The 16,129-nt window shown below is 36.4% G+C and overlaps 2 protein-coding genes across 2 annotated transcripts; one reads left to right on the forward strand and one right to left on the reverse strand.

Moving 5' to 3' along the window:
* Positions 1-1,225: 1,225 nt before the first annotated feature.
* Positions 1,226-3,232, reverse strand: LOC137710655 (large ribosomal subunit protein uL11c). The gene is made up of 4 exons (XM_068449739.2): positions 2,827-3,232; positions 2,579-2,751; positions 2,422-2,485; positions 1,226-1,588 (listed from the first exon to the last, which is right to left on the reverse strand). The coding sequence occupies exons 1-4, from the start codon at positions 3,062-3,064 to the stop codon at positions 1,377-1,379; spliced, it is 687 nt and encodes a 228-aa protein (XP_068305840.1). The 5' UTR covers positions 3,065-3,232; the 3' UTR covers positions 1,226-1,376.
* A 9,480-nt stretch (positions 3,233-12,712) lies between these two features.
* LOC137710112 (putative E3 ubiquitin-protein ligase RHA1A) lies at positions 12,713-13,598 on the forward strand. Its single transcript, XM_068449067.2, has one exon. The coding sequence runs from the start codon at positions 12,828-12,830 to the stop codon at positions 13,371-13,373; it is 546 nt and encodes a 181-aa protein (XP_068305168.1). The 5' UTR covers positions 12,713-12,827; the 3' UTR covers positions 13,374-13,598.
* Positions 13,599-16,129: the final 2,531 nt, after the last annotated feature.

Raw genomic sequence — 16,129 nt, forward strand, 5'->3', positions numbered from 1 at the left:
AAAAGTATAGTGTGGATAAAGTGCATAAATCAGCACTAAAGTATAATCCTAAAAAAGTAAATGAATTTATGAAGAAATAGCGCTTTGAGTTGGTTATCAGCAATGTTATCTTCCACAGCATGCGGATGAATAGTCCATTTTTTCAAATGTCAATTTTCTTGTTTGGTCAATGGCACAATTATTAAACGCTACGCACACACAAAAAAGGGGAAATCAGACCTGGCATGGACAATTATAAAGGGATTAGGATTCTCTTATCTAATCTTTTCATCCTCTTTCCTACCTTCTTTTTATATTTTATATTTTGTTTTTCTCTTTTTATAGAAAATTAATATAAGATGTTGACGTGATTTAACCGTGATCATTCAAATAGAAAAAGAGAGAAGAAAAAAAAAAAAATAATAAGAGAATCCTACTCCATTACGAAGCAGGGCAGAAAACAAACTGGTGGACAACACCCATATTCCACCGAGTCTTATTCAATTTATAAATCCAGATTCCAAATCCAAATAATGAAGCCGAATAATACCAAAAAGGTCGATTGGTCGTTAAGGTTGCTTAGTACATTTCGGTTTGGTCTTTCTCTTTTTAGTGTAAAATATCGTTTGTATTTATAAGGTCCACCGACATTTCTTTTCTCTTAAAAAGGGGACCAGACCAGCCGGTGACTTCGTCACGGCCACTATTATGGGGGTTGGAAACAATTCGACCTTGCCTTGTCAGCATTGTGCAATTCACCAGTGTCAAGAATTGAATTCAGGACTTGTCATGTGGAATACGAACCTGGAATTCATCTCCAACCACTGGGTCACTCTGTGATGGTTCCTAACACTTCTCTTCTCAATGTTGAAAGAAATTTCAAGTTCAATTTCTTGATAACCAGATAATTACCATCAACTAGGTTACAGAGTGCTTGAATTGTAAAAACTCAACCCAAGGACCAGAGGATCTGAATCACTCATTTTAAGTCCTGCCCTCATTAACCCATGGCCCACCTTACACAAATCAAAAGTTCGAATCTCTCTCTTCAACGGCCCGGATCTCCTAACCCTTGGACTCCAGAAACAGAGATCAGGAAAGGATCTCAATTCCCAGTTGATCTCAGGTTGCTTGAAGTAGAAGTCAGCTTTCGCTTTATCTTCCAACAACCGCTACAATGGACCCGGAGGGACCCAAAAATACGGTAAAAAGAGGTCAAGAGAAAAGAAACCACAGCAATATGGAATAAAAGGATGAAGAATTAGAATTTTATAACCAATAACGAAAACTGGAGGTGAGAGTTTTTACATGCTGACTTCCATCAGTCCTGTAGAATCTTACAATATATGATTTAAGAAACAAAGCCTAATCGAGGATACAAAATGTTGGCAGCAGAATTACAACAGAGCTTCCTTCTTTTTGGGTTCTAGAACAGGAGGATCGACATCGATCCCCATATTAGCTGCAGTGCCTGCTATGATTCTCATTGCGGATTCTATTGTCGTGCAATTCAAGTCCGGCAGCTTTTCTTGCGCAATTGTTCGCAGCTGATCAATGGTGACCTTTCCCACTTTCTCCATCTTCGGGTCTTTTGAACCTTTCTCCGCTCCTATATATCATCCACAGCATTGATAAACAAGTATTGCATCATTATGGTAACCAAATTCAGGCAAGGAAGAGCTTTTAATGAGGGCAATATTGTTATGTGACTGGTCCTACGATGAACATCGATGAGGTGACAATGATATTGGGACATTGTTAATACTATGTTGATATTGTGGGTTCTTAAATAAAGAATGAGCGTCCTACACAGAGAACTTATGTACTATAATAAACAAGCCGAACTATTTCAACCAGTCGAGAATAGGGATAGTTCTCAAACCAGTGGCTGAGACAGATATAATCAAAACCAATTAATAGGTCAACTTCATCTAATCTTCACTCTGGAAATTATGGTAGCTGCTCAAGTTTATGGTTCAATCGAATGAGATACTATTCCGAACTAATTGCCAGATGAAAACTCAATGGCCATATCATAAAGGCAAACTCCACATTCCTCACATTGATCAAATTTTCTTCATTTTCTTCATGTAATTCAAAATGCTTCCAACTTTTAACACATCAAAACAAATACATGAATACCTATTTGGCAATAAATACGGCCAGCCAGCCATGAAAACATAACACCAATTTTCATTCCACTACTTTCCCTCATTTTTCATGTTTTTGTTTATTGATAAGATATAATATTCTTGAAACAACTTGAGAGCACGAAATACAAACAAAGCTTATCACAAGAACATCTGCATTTATCCACTGATTGAGCAGCAGCAATTACAAAATAAACACGGTAACATATCTTCCGGTACAACGAAATGCCAATGCATGAGCAACACATCAAACAGATAGAGGGCACAATGATAGAACAGAAAACAACCATACCTGCAGCCTTAAGAAGCAAAACCGAAGCAGGTGGGGTCTTCAAAATGAAAGTAAAACTCTTATCCTGCCATCAAAAAATATGATAACAAAGTCGCAATCTTGCAAAAAGTAACCAAATATTTTGAACAATTATACCAAATTCGTAACACAGACTAACATCATAGACGGTAATTTCAACTGGAATGACATAGCCGGGCTTGTCCGCCGTCCTGGCATTGTAATCCTTACAAAAAGCCATGATATTTACACCCTTCGAACCCAGCGCCGGCCCAACCGGCGGAGCCGGAGTCGCCTTCCCGGCCTCCAACGCCAGCTTTATCATTCCAATCACTGCAAAACCGAAAACCCATCAACGAAACGAACTCAAATTCGTCGGAGACGAAACGAATAGGGAATTTGAAATACCCTTTTTGGCTTTCCCGCCGGGCTTGGCTTTCGGCGGAGCCATGGCGGTAACGCTGAGGCGCCGCCGGGTCTGGAATTGGAGGGAGGTGGTGGGGTTGGAGGAGAACATGCTGCTTATGCTTATCGGCGAGCCCCAGAGGGAGGAAGAGAGTTGAGTCTTCACATTGTCGCGGCCGTTGGTCTTCTGAGAAGAGAGAGGGGAGAGGACGTGGTGGTAGGTAGACACGAAGGACGCCATGGGAGAGGTTTGAGTTCACTGAGTAGAGTCTCAGGAAGGGAGGCAAAGTTTTGGATAAAACCCAGTGGACTCCTATCTTCCAAGAGACGACCGCAATCGCTACAACGCAGAGCAAACGACGTCGTAGGGAGCAGAGTAGTTGCTTGCTGGTTTTAGCGGGTGGCAGTTTAACGGTTAAATACGTTTTGGGCTGGGATTTACGATTGCAATCTGTTCATGGCCCAGCCTGAGGTGAGCAAATTGAGTTAAACGGGCCACCTTATGATGCGCCTAAATGAAACTTCAACTATCAATTATCATTTGATCGTCGAGATATAAATCATTTAAAAGCTGGCTTAAGCTTGGAGATATGCTAGAGGGTATGCTTGGTGACTAGGATTGGATTGTAGTGAAGTGCATTAGATTGGAGAGAACAACACTAATCTAATCAATTGTTTGGTGATAACAAGATTAAAGTAGTTGGATGAGTTATGTCACGAGGTCGAATTAGCCCGCTGTAATAGCAATGGAAAAGTTTCTTCTTTACTAATCCATCTCCTCCTCCTTCCAAGTTAATCGTAATTTTTTTATTTCTTTCTTCAACATACAATGAAAATAACATCTTTACTATATTTTCCGTTCCAATATGATTCTTTTATACCAAACACTCAATTTGGTGTGCAGGTTAAGACAAGATTGGAATTAAGTCTCATCCCGTATAAGTTGGCCACTTGTCCATTTTAATGAATCAAGTTTCCATGTCATTAGTATTTGTCATGTTTTAACCAGTTCGCCAAACAAGGCACAATAATGTAATCAATACAAGAGTGTCCATGAATTTCTCCTAAAAGGGACATAGTTCATTAAGGTAGTGTTGTAGGCCTATTTAACTAAAGAATATAGAGGGAGAAAGAGAGGGTGTGGTGGGAAGAGAGAGAAGAGAGAAGAGAGAATTAGTGAATTTTGAGATGTGTATTATCTCACTTCATTGTGTCTTTAATTACAGTAGTAAGAAATTGAGAGTCCTTACCTTTTATGTAATACATCTTAGTTAGGACACTATCTAAAAGATACTATAAAATTCCATAAGGATTTACACAATCACATTTTTAATTAAATTAGGAGACCAACCCACTCCCCCTGAGTGTGTAAATGCTCAAACAAAATGTCTTGCCAACTCTTTAGTGATGAAAGTAAGAACAATTGATGAAGTTGTCAGCATAACGAGCGAATGCAAGCTCAAAACAAATAAGAATGTATAAGTAGTAGAACTCACAAAACCTTACTATGGTGAAACCAGTGTAGAATAAAAACTCATCATCTAAAGAGAAAAAAAAAATATGCATGAAGTTCAAAATAAACGCCTTTAGGACGCATGTAGAATGTACACAGAGGTATGACCAGCCCCGAATGAGTACCTCGTTAAAACCTCATCAGCTAGCAAGAACCTAAATGGAAAAATACTCCTAATCGTAGGGAAAATAGTACATTAAGACCAAGTGAGTACATTTTTGGAAACTCCTCTTAAGTTTGACAAAACTTCCAAATGAGAACTACAAACAATTCAAATCAGACAACTTACACATAGCAATTCTTTGAACAAGTTTCTAGAAAGTATACTTCGGCAGTGACTTTGTAAAGAAGTTGGCTAGGTTGTCTTGGGAATAGATTTGCTTGACTTTAATTTTTTGATGCTCTTGTTGCTGATTTGAAAAGAAGAATTTATGCACAATATGATTGGTGTTGTCTTATTCGATGTATCCCTTTTTATCTGGTCGATATAGGCAGTATTATCTTTAAATCATTGTAGGAACATCAACGACAGAAGAAAGTCAGCAAGTGCTTTGAATATGCTCCATGATGGCTCTCAACCAGAAGCATTACACGAGTAGCTCCATAAGGGCGAGCATTCCCTAGTCCTGGGAGAGCACCAACACCAAGGTGCCGTAATGATGAGCAAACTACATAAATATACGCATGCCATAGTGATTCGATAGTTCTAATCAACATACTAACAGTCATAGCCGTAGATATAATCATGGCATCAAAGATTATAAGCACACCTGTGCATCCTGTATGATGTAGCATATTTCACAAATTCTGTCTTTTCGTTAATTCTTATAAACTTTAGTCTAATCCAGGCATACGTAGGAAATTCTTTTTCAAATGCAGAAATGGAAATTATCAATCACACACACAAACACACACACACACAGTATAAAAAGAAAAAGACCCACTCACAGATCATGTCGTCGAGTCAAACCCGTTCGAACTAGAATAGCTGAAGTCACCGATAATAATCGCATTTAAGCACAATATTAGGACCCATTAGTAAAACTCCATTAAAACAATTAAATTTGGGAAAGCAAAGTGCAAATTTGAAGTCAAGACGTAGAAATACGCTGAGTCCTTGACAGATTTTGTAAAAAGTTAATGAGAAAATCAACGACGAACCCTAAAAAGTCAACTGATACACCCTGATGGTCAACCAAGTTAAAACTTTGGAATTTCACTAAATGGATGTCAAAAATGAACTCGGAACATCAAAATTTTCTTAGGAGGGTTTCCGAAAATTTTCTGAAAAGGTCACCTAATATTCCAAGAATATTTCAGAGAATATTCCAAGAATATTCCAGAAAATATCCTGAGCCCAAGTCTGAAACGGGTCGGCCTGGGACAAAGGCCCAAAGGGTTGGGTTTATGATTTGGGCCGAGTTTGGCTGAAGCCCTTATTTTTTTTTCTTTTTTTTCTTTTTTTTTTTTTCCTTCTTCTTCTTCTTCTTCTCCGGCGGGTCGCCAGATTCTGGACAGCAAAATAGAGCTCCAAAACTTAACCATAATTTACCATTTAATTACCAAAATGAAGTTAAGAGGGTAGGAATTTGAATTATACCATTGTGGTCCCTTGCCGTGGCCTGATCTAGCCGGAAAAAGCCTGCAAAAGGCCCGGTTTCCTCATCGGAGACTGGGGAACTTCCCCCCGCACAATTTCCGTAGCAAAACGTCACCAAAACATCACAAAGTTAACCTAATCGTATTCTAGAACGTGATCGAAGAAGGTTTAAAGAGTTTTCGAAGCTTACCCTCGCCGGAAATTGCGAGAAATCGCCAGAGAGATTCTTGAACAGTGGCGGTGCCACTGTGCAGAGAAAGAAGGGGGAAGAAGGGACTCTGCCTGGTTTGGAATCGTGACTAGGAAGGGTTTTTTTTTTTGTTTTTTTTAATTTAGGTGGTGATCGTTGGTGACGATGCTCGCCGGAATGGCGAGTAAGACCGGAGGTGGTGGTCCCGGTGTTGCAGCAAGGGAGGAGTCTGAGAGAGAGAGAAAGCTCGTCGGGAGAGTTAGAGAGTCTCCGAACGTAGCAGTCACGGTGGCCATCTCGCCGGAGTGGTGACAGTGTGGTGATGGTGGTGTGGCTCGCCAAAGAATACGGTGAGTGGGTGGACGGCCTCAGCGCCGGTAGTTGCAGAGAGAAAAGAAAGAGAAGTCGGGAAAGGGGAGAGAGCTCAGAGTGCTTGAGCGAAAACACATGGCAGCAAGAGAGTGGTCCCAAAAATTAAAAAATAAAAAAGAGTCAGAAAGAGAGAAGGGATACCGGGACAAGGGTGATATGAGACCCACGTGGGTGGATCCCATCATGGAGAAATCTTACACAGAAAAATTAATAAAATAATAAAAGGGTGTTTGTGGAGGATCATGAATTTATCAAAATATCCTTGTTGAACTTCGTAAGTTCATAGAATCTTCGTCGTATCGTGGCTGTAAATTGAATTCCGCTTGTACTCAAATTGAGTACTTTGAAAATACACTAAGATAGTAGTTTGTACACGGCATGAAAAGACGGCCAACGAAAATCAACATCTTTGCTCTAAGGGTATTTTCATAAAATTACTCTTTTGAAATTTATAAAATCGTAAAATTATGAACGGATTGTCACATATGCCACTTTCCCAAATCCCTAAATTTATTCCAAATTAAAAGTTGTAGAAAAAGTAAAATAAAAAGTATAAATTGTTGTATTGCATTAATTGTATTCATATCATACCAAAAATTTACCTTTTTTGTGATATATATATTTTGTATTAATTGGGAAGTAAATTAATTTGTTCCAATTATTAAAAAAAATTTATACTAAATCCATATTATATATTTTGAATCAAATAACACTTCTCTAATTTGTAGGTAAATTATTTTTCATGTATTGTTACATATATTATTCACGTTTTATTGTTGTATAAATGTAGGTATGACATAATATTTTTCAATATAATACATCAAATTACATTTCTTCTTGTTATGGGTAAATTATTCTCCATGTATTAGTGAAAAAAATATATTGTATTACACATGGGGTATAATTTTTTTGTAGGTAAATTATTGAAAATTAATTTATAGGTAGGTAAATTAATTTGTTCCAATTATATAAAAAATATATATATACTACACCTAGATTATATATATATATATATATATATTTTTTTTTTTTTTGAGAAAACCTAGATTATATATTTTGATTCAAATAACAGTTTTGTATACATGGTAGGTAAATTATTTTTCATGTATTATTACATATATAGCCAATTAGGGACGTTTTTTTGGTAAAAATATATAAAGTAATATGTATATGATTGTTTGTAGGTAAAAAGATAAAATCAAAAGCATGATCCAATTCCTAAGTTTTTGCAATATTTTGTTGTTGGTATACAATATTTTGCATCATTGGAAATGAACATTTCAAATAGTAGGCAGGTAAATTAATATGGTCTAATTATATAAACACACACACACACTTTTTATTTATTTTTTTTATTTTATGTATTATTACATATATTAGGGTTTTTTTTTTTTTTTTTTGTAAAAATATATATGAACTCATAATGGCAGATACATAGTGTCACATCCCGGCCCGGGGCGGATCACTTCCCGGGCCCACTCCACCACCGTAGCACGATATTGTCCGCTTTTGGCTTACCATTCCCTCACGGTTTTGTTTTTGGGAACTCACGGGCAACTTCCCAGTGGGTCACCCATCATGGGATTGTTCTAGCCCCTTTCTCGCTTAACTTCAGAGTTCCTAGGGAACCCGAAGCCAGTGAGCTCCCAAAAGGCCTCGTGCTCGGTAGAGATGGGAATATACATTTAAGGATCACTCCCCTGGGCGACGTGGGATGTCACACATAGAATTAAGCCAACAATTCTCATATTTGGTATTATTATGCAATAATTTTTTTAACATTAATGTCTTATTTTTCTTTTTGCGAAATCATTAACTCTCTCCTTACAATCTGTATATAATTAATTGTGCACGTCAAATATGCAATATGGGTATTTTAGGCATCTAAAAAATATAAAATGTGTAAAGTAATATGTAATTAATGAATTCACTTAGGTTGATCCTAATCACTGAGTTTTTTTTTTTTTAAGTAAAAAGATTATGTCGGATTTTATATGAAAAAAATTGAACTTAAGGGGTTAAAGTTAAATTTTCAGTATAAACTAATTATATTCTATCAATAACCTTAATTGTAAAAAAAAATTATCACCGTATCTATTCCAAAAGCCGCATTCTTTATAGTTTGGACATTGTAATCATAGAAAATGCACATGGTTTAGGTGCAGGCAATGCCATACCTGTCACCAATAATTTGTAATCATAGACAATGCATTTGTTCATATGTCACTTTCTTCAGCTATTAATTTAATAAACCATAAACCAATAATTGGTTTCTTTTTTTTTTTTTTTTTGGAGAACTAGAAAGGGCAATTCCAGGGCCGAAGCCAAAGGGACAAGGAGGCCTACAAGAAGGCAACAACCAGGGAAAGCAAACACAGAGCAGTGATGGGGGTACAAAGGCTGGATACACTGCACCATGTGCAAGGGTGTCAACCCCATCACTACCACAACAAAATTAAAGAGGACAAGGGAGACCGTCCTTATTCAGGACATGCACTAATAATTGGTTTCTTAGGCGTGCTACTACTTTGGCTTTACACCAGTCACGATCAACAATGACCCTTTTCTTGTATTGTTCTGAAAAAACTAACCTAAATGCACAAAGATAAGAAAACCCATATTCTTAGATAATAACATGTAAGCTAAATTGTACCAAAGATTCCTGATTTATATCACGAGTTTAGTTTTAATTCTTGAACTTTATTAATATTTCTCCTGTCCTCAAATTATGTCGTCTGTTGCACTAGTAGTCATTTTCGTTAATTTCATTAACCTTTTTTTGTTAAGTTAAGGGATAAAATAAGAATTTCATCCAAAAAAAAAAAAGAAAATGAATTTGCTAAGGATAATTACTTGGCTCCTCAAAGATTGAGAAGAAACTCCTTAAAATACATCGTGACATTCACAATAACTGTGCTTCTGATCGGAACTCCTCAAAGATTGATAAACAATTTTAGTTTTGATTGATTTTTTACAGAGATGATTTTTACATAGTGATATATAATATAATATGATAAGTTTCGATTATACACACGAAATTTTACGAATGGGCCACAACGTATTTTGAGGATGAACTCCTCCTTAACATTAAGGAGCCAAGCACTTCTCCTTTTCAAATAAATTTGATTTTTTTTTCTGTATTACAAGACCACTATATCCTTAAATTTGCAAAGAAAATAGACTTGGCAAAAATACCACTGGCAACGAGAAATTAAGTTAAAAAAGGGGAGAAATTAATATAAAAGTTTAGAGATGAAAGTAAATATGAGATTGTTAAATAACCATTCTTCTTGCGCAAGGAATTTTTTCATTGTAACTTTTCTTTTGATCTAAAAAATAACCATTCCGATTCCCACCTATCCCAACGGCAATATATCGTAAGGCAAAGTCAATTGCAATTAGAACAATCCGGATATAGAATTTTGGTTAGTCTTTGAAAGGTTAAAAAAAATCAACTCCTTACTTCACTCTTTGCATGACCTTTCTTTTCGTTGTGGCCATCATTTCTTGCCTCCCCACAATGATGCAACTACTAACGTGGATGATGCTTCCATTTGTCAATTAACAAGCCAAAGAGATGTTTTTTTTCTTGTCGAAATGAAAGTATTTTTCTAATATTTCAAAAAATGTCAACTCTTGTTTCGTGAAGGACGAATGATATGATATGGTATATGATATTGAATTCGGATCTTCGCCACATCCTTTTTATGATGATTACAGAGATCAATAAATTATATCTGTTTATCATATATTGTGCAGTTAAAAATTATTTTAAATATTTTTATTTAAAATTAAACACAAATAGTATCTGACAAAAACTAACCACACAATATACGATAGAACAAATTTTCAGAATCCTCACCTAAGAAATCCAAAGAGGATCCTGTTGGTATGATATTGACCCCACGGTCTAAATACACCACCGTTGAAGAAGCAAAATTGGGGAGAGGTGCTCTGCACTTTTTCATACACACATAAATTGGATTCCTACGCAAAATAGTGTCATCCAATAGGTGGCCTAGAAAATGACACAAATCTTAGGCCAACTCTAACCAAAGGCTGGCCAGATGGCCCGTTTTAGCCTTCTGATCCTTCAAAAAATTAATATTTTAATGAACAGTACACTGTCATATTTGCCTTCGTCTCCAACTGATGGTCAAAGGGTCAGAGGGCTCGTTTTAGCCCTATCACAAAAAACCGTCTCCAACCGAGGGCCAAAGGGTCATAGGGCCAAACATAATTTATTATTTAAAAATTACAACTTAAATTCAAATCCAACGGCTAGTGACATCAGCATGACATATGCGTTTAAGTTTTATGTTGTTAAATGTTTTTAAAAATATTGTTTACGTTTAATGTTGTTAAATGTTTTTTTTTTATGTTGTATAATTTGTATGTTGGTTAATGTTATTTAATGTTGTTTCATATTGTTTAATGTTGTTTAATGTTACTTAATTTAATTTAATGTTGTATAATGGCTTAGGAAGTTATAGGAAAAAAATATGAAACAAATTTTGTGAAATAGAAGTTATAGAAAAAATTTTGTAAAAAAAAAATAATAATAAAACTGTAAAAATAAAAAATAAAAATCAAATGCAACGGCTAGCTGACGTCAGCTAGCCGTTGCATTTGAATTTTAGCTTAAGGATTCTTGTCGGTTATCCTCTAGCCCTTTCGGATTCCGTGAGGCCCTCTCAGATTCCACGAGCCATCTGGCATAGCCTTTGGTTGAAGACGATTTTTGAACTATTTTCGACCATCTGTACCCTTCACACTATGTTTGACTCAAAACATTTGTTTATCCACAACTCCACATAATTCAGTTCTAAATGAGGATGTCGGCAGCTGGTGATGTACATAAAAATTCGAATGTTTTTATTAATTAGGTAATGTTACTAGACTAAATTTTTTAAATTAAATTTATAAATTATATGATATGTTATTAATAAAAAATAAAAGTATTAATTCGTACTTAAATAATAATTTAAATATCAACAACCATATCTATATTTTACAAAATTTAGTTTAAAAAAGTCAATCTTCTTAACTTTAATTTTGGAAATTGTTATTGACACTCTAAATTTTTCGTTCTACACTCTAAACTTTCTATATTTAAAAAAAAAAAAAAATACACTTGTGGGATGTAGAATAAGATTTTTGAAGTGCCAATAACATTTTTTTTAATTTTAAAAATTATGATAATTTTAGAATATCATTTTAATTGAGAACAACAGTCTGGCGAGAATGAGGTGTTTTGCTACTTGACACTTGCATGTTTACGTGTGCTTACGTAAGGGGAATAGAAGGAAGGGAATGGGAATTGCACTACTTTTAAGGGATTCCGGTGTTTACCAACACTGGGGGAATGAAAGTGTCGGTAGAGCCCATCTAAAATGGGGAATCAGGTTGTTGATTTTCTCGGAATTGGACTACCAAACAATATGTGGTATTCGGACTCCCGAAAAAAGCATCCATCCGGAATCAACTTTTTCTGCCCAATATACCCTCATCTCCTTCTTCCTTCAACCTCTGTCTCTGCTCTCTCTGTCAAAGGAAGATTTAGCAGGTTTCATGGCCTGCGGGATTATGGTTTCATGACCAAAATCAGAAGGGAAGAAGATGAGGACTTTGGAATTTCAATTTTGATCATTCGTCGGCAACGACTACAATCACTTCGATTCATTCCCGACTCAATCTCGTGTGTCAGTGCCGACCTAAATTAAACATATACAAAATCAAGAACGGATGAAAAGAAAGGAATTTGTAGGGAAGGGAGAGAAAGCAAGGGGAGACAGCTGGTGGTGACTGAAAAGGCTGTGGCTATGGGGTAAGGAAAAGAGATGGGGCTGGACAGAGAGGGCCACGATAAAAATTGAAAAGAATGGGGAAGATAGAGATGGGGCACGAGAGGGTCTCAATAAAAAATGATAAAAAACTCTAAATACTTCTCATTAAAGATTCGAATTGTCCATCAATCACAATACTTCTCATTCCTTTAGAATAGCGTGTATTTTTTCACAAAACAAAATAATAAAAAACTCTAAATAATTGGGGCTTCATTACTTTAGAGGCAGATTCTTTGCGTGTTCATTTTTCGGATGGTTACCGTTATATTAATATTTTATATTATTTTTTTAATAAAAATAATAAAATAAAAATAAATAATAATATAAAATGTTAACGTAATTTAATTATGATCACAGAAAGGCATGGAGGACGATGAATCTGCCTCTCATTACTTTTCCTGCAATATTTATATATCCACCCATTTCAGCTTTGCTATCTGCAACAACGCAAACCCTTCAATTCCTCTCCACTTATACAATACCATGGCATTTTGTGTTGGTATTAAGATGCCTAAATGGTTTACGACACTGCTCGTCCTCGTCCACTGCTTCAAGATCCTGTTGATGGTTGCACTTTCCTACCTAGGTCTGCTCAAACCTTCCCAAGAGACGACCGAGTTGGAAGAGTATCGTCGTCGACAAACTGACAATCATTTTGTTTTGCTGGATCGTCTGTCCCCGTCGGCAGTCCCCGTCCCGATCCATGTTCTAACAGAATACATCAAGAGGAAGCTTCCGGTAATAAAGTTTGATCAAGTTTTCGAAAAATACACAAGGCATGAAAGTCGGGAGACAGGATGCAGTATATGCTTGGAGTGCATAGAGAGGAGCCATGAGGTGAGGGAACCTTGGAACTGTGATCATTTGTTTCACAGGGAGTGTCTGGATAGTTGGGTCAATCAGGGCCAGGTAACCTGCCCTTTGTGCAGATCTCTGTTGTTTCCGGCCAAGAGCGAAATAACGAGCTGCGGCGGAGGAAGTTCAGGGACGACGGAGAGGGATGAAGCTTACTTTAGTAGGTTTTTATGAACTCTTGCCCCCAAGTCTCGACTGTGTAAAATTGATTTTCCTGTGAATTTTTGTTACGAAATTTCTAAATTTTTCTTTGCTTAAGGAACTTACATTGATAGGTTAGATTGTTGGAATTTACTGTGGGATGAGTAATGACGTTGTTGGTAACTTCTTGCCGACATGCCTCGTACTGTGAAAGTAGTTTCTTGAATATATTCTTCAAGAATGTTTTTGCTTTCTTAATCAAGAGTACCTCACTGGGTAGCCCGTGACACATAAACAAAGTTCAAAATGGGCCATAATATTTACTGAGCTTAACTTGAACTTAATGTCATAGTCCAATATGGCGAGGAATGGAGTGATCATGTAAGCAATACGCGATAGCCCCGGTGCCTCTCTATGTACTAACAGATCAAGAGTCTTCCAGTAGTAGGGTTTGGTCAAGTTTTTGAAAAATATACAAAGCATGATAATCAGGAGACAGTTTGCAGCAGATGCTTGGAGTGCTTTGAGAGAATTCATGAGGTGAGTGAAAACTGCAACTGTGATCATGTGTTTCACATAGTGTTTAGACGGTTGGGTCAACCAAGGGCAGGTCACCTGCCCTTTGTGCAGAGCCCTGTCGTTTCCGGCCAAGAGCGAAACAACGAGCTGCAGTGGAAGAAATTCAGGGACGACGGAGAGGGATCCTTACATTCATAGGTTAGAATTCATTGTGGGATGAGTAGTTTTTTATGAACTCTTGCCCACAAGCCACAGACTCTGTAGAAGCAATTTTTCTTTGTATATTTTCTACAAAAGTTACTGGCTTTTCTTGCCGTAACCAACTTATTTTAATAGGTAAGAATTCATTGCTCTTGCCCACAAGCCTAGCTCAGACTTTCTAAAACAGTACAAGTCACTTTTCTTTGTACATTTTCCATAATTGTACAATTTCGAGCACCCTACTTATCCTTACTACCAAACGATGATGTGAAAGTGATCATTATACAATGTATAAAAATCTTTTTGATACAGTATCATGTGACTGAATTTCAAACTTTAATAGGTAATATTCATTCACGAGACTTGAATTTTTCAAAAAACGCGGTTCTTACTTATCTTTTTAAATTTGAATGTTAGAAACCTTTATAAATCAAAGTGAAGCATACCAAGTTTGAAGATTGATGATCAAGATCAAAGTTGAAAATAAAAGTAAAAATAATGGCTTTCATACTCTGTCATAATTTTTGACCCGTGAGAAAATTGCAATCGGTTAAGCTAACCCTTTTGCCAGTTACCACCCTAAGCAAAAATCAAATTGAACTGAAGATCCATTCTTTTGTTTGTACAGGAATTGAGGAATAGTATATGAGTTGGGTATTGGGTGCTTAATTACTTTGATTGGACATAAAAGATTTCTGGTATTCATTCTCTATGTTAAATTCAATTCGTGAGAAAAAATTCAATCGAATAAACTTCCTCCCAATGCCATAACTCAAAAACCTAATCATCTTTCCCCAGTTAACTATGAAATAGCGGAAGAATAAAAAGATGAAAATAAAATGAGGATGAGAGGTCATTACTGTCACAAAGAGGAAAAGTGTTGGGCGATCCGTTGACGACAAAGGGGAGGAAGAGTGCATGAGATTGAAGTATTTTAAAAATATTTTATAAAATTGTATTTACACAAACTTGAATGCATAATGTAGTTTACCGTTCAGAATATCATTACAATTGAGGCTTCCTACAAGTGCATAACAACAGTTCGGCGTGAATAAGGTTTTTTCCCTACTTAGCACTTAAAAATTCGAAATGTTCCATCAATCACAATACTTAAGAAAAGCGTGTCAGTTTTTTAAAACAGATAAAAATATAAAATTCTAAAGTATTGTAGGATCCAGATTCTTTTCAGGTTTTTTTTTGTAAGAATTTTGGAGATTCGTAAATTATGTTCGTTTATCGTATATTATGCTGTCAATTTTATCAAGTACTGTTTATGTTTATTTTTTTTTTAAATATTTAAAATAATTTTTGACCGCACAATATACGTTGAACAGACACAATTCACAAATTCTCGAAATCCTCCGGACTCTGTTATGATGGAGATTTCAAATTTTTAGAGCAGCTCCAGTGGGAGCACTTGCTCGGGGGACAGTGGGGTGAACAGGGCCAGAAAGCCCGACGGATTTGGTCCAACATGTGGCAGCTCGAGGGACAGGCCTGGCACGATTTACCAGCCCGAGAACCCAGAGTGGGTGTGACATCAGGGCGACGTCAGCCGCTTTTTTTATTTTTTTTTTCTGTCAGGCGAGTGGGCGGGCGTCAAGAGACATAAATTCATAAATGGGGCCCGCGGCCCACTCAAATTTCTTATCGTTGAGGAGGCCACGTGGCTTCCTCGTGTCCGGTGGATTTTAACGGCTATATTTTATAAACCGTTGGATTTTCAAAGGTAAAAAAAAGAAAAAATTAAAAACCTCATTTAATTTCAGCTGTTGGATCTGAGATCAACGGTCCACGTGATTAGGCTATGTAAATTAAAAAAAAAAATTTAAAATTCTGAAATGTTACCGTTGTGCCACGTGACACAATCTGGAGTGTTGGAGTGTAACAGTAGAGATGCAAAAGATTATTACTATTCATTAAAAGTAGTTACTATTCACTAGGTGAATAGTATGTACTGTCTGGGGATTTCCACGCTGGAACTGCTCTTAAATGCCAACTAGCAAAACACCTTATTCACGCGGGAACTGTTGTTACCACATGTTAAAGGCTTCAATTATAATGATATT

Source organism: Pyrus communis, chromosome 6 (assembly GCF_041283825.1).
Source record: "Pyrus communis isolate YQ-2024b chromosome 6, ASM4128382v1, whole genome shotgun sequence".
In the NCBI taxonomy this organism is placed as follows: domain Eukaryota; kingdom Viridiplantae; phylum Streptophyta; class Magnoliopsida; order Rosales; family Rosaceae; genus Pyrus; species Pyrus communis.

What these genes read in the sequence shown, in the direction of transcription:
- LOC137710655 (XM_068449739.2), bottom strand. Translation starts at nt 3,064, where the DNA reads ATGGCGTCCTTCGTGTCTACCTACCACCACGTCCTCTCCCCTCTCTCT. An exon ending in TTGAAATTACCGTCTATGAT is followed by an intron (nt 2,486 to 2,578) that starts GTTAGTCTGTGT and finishes TTTTGATGGCAG; the next exon opens with GATAAGAGTTTTACTTTCAT. An exon ending in TTTGCTTCTTAAGGCTGCAG is followed by an intron (nt 1,589 to 2,421) that starts GTATGGTTGTTT and finishes GATGATATATAG; the next exon opens with GAGCGGAGAAAGGTTCAAAA.
- LOC137710112 (XM_068449067.2), top strand. Translation starts at nt 12,828, where the DNA reads ATGGCATTTTGTGTTGGTATTAAGATGCCTAAATGGTTTACGACACTG.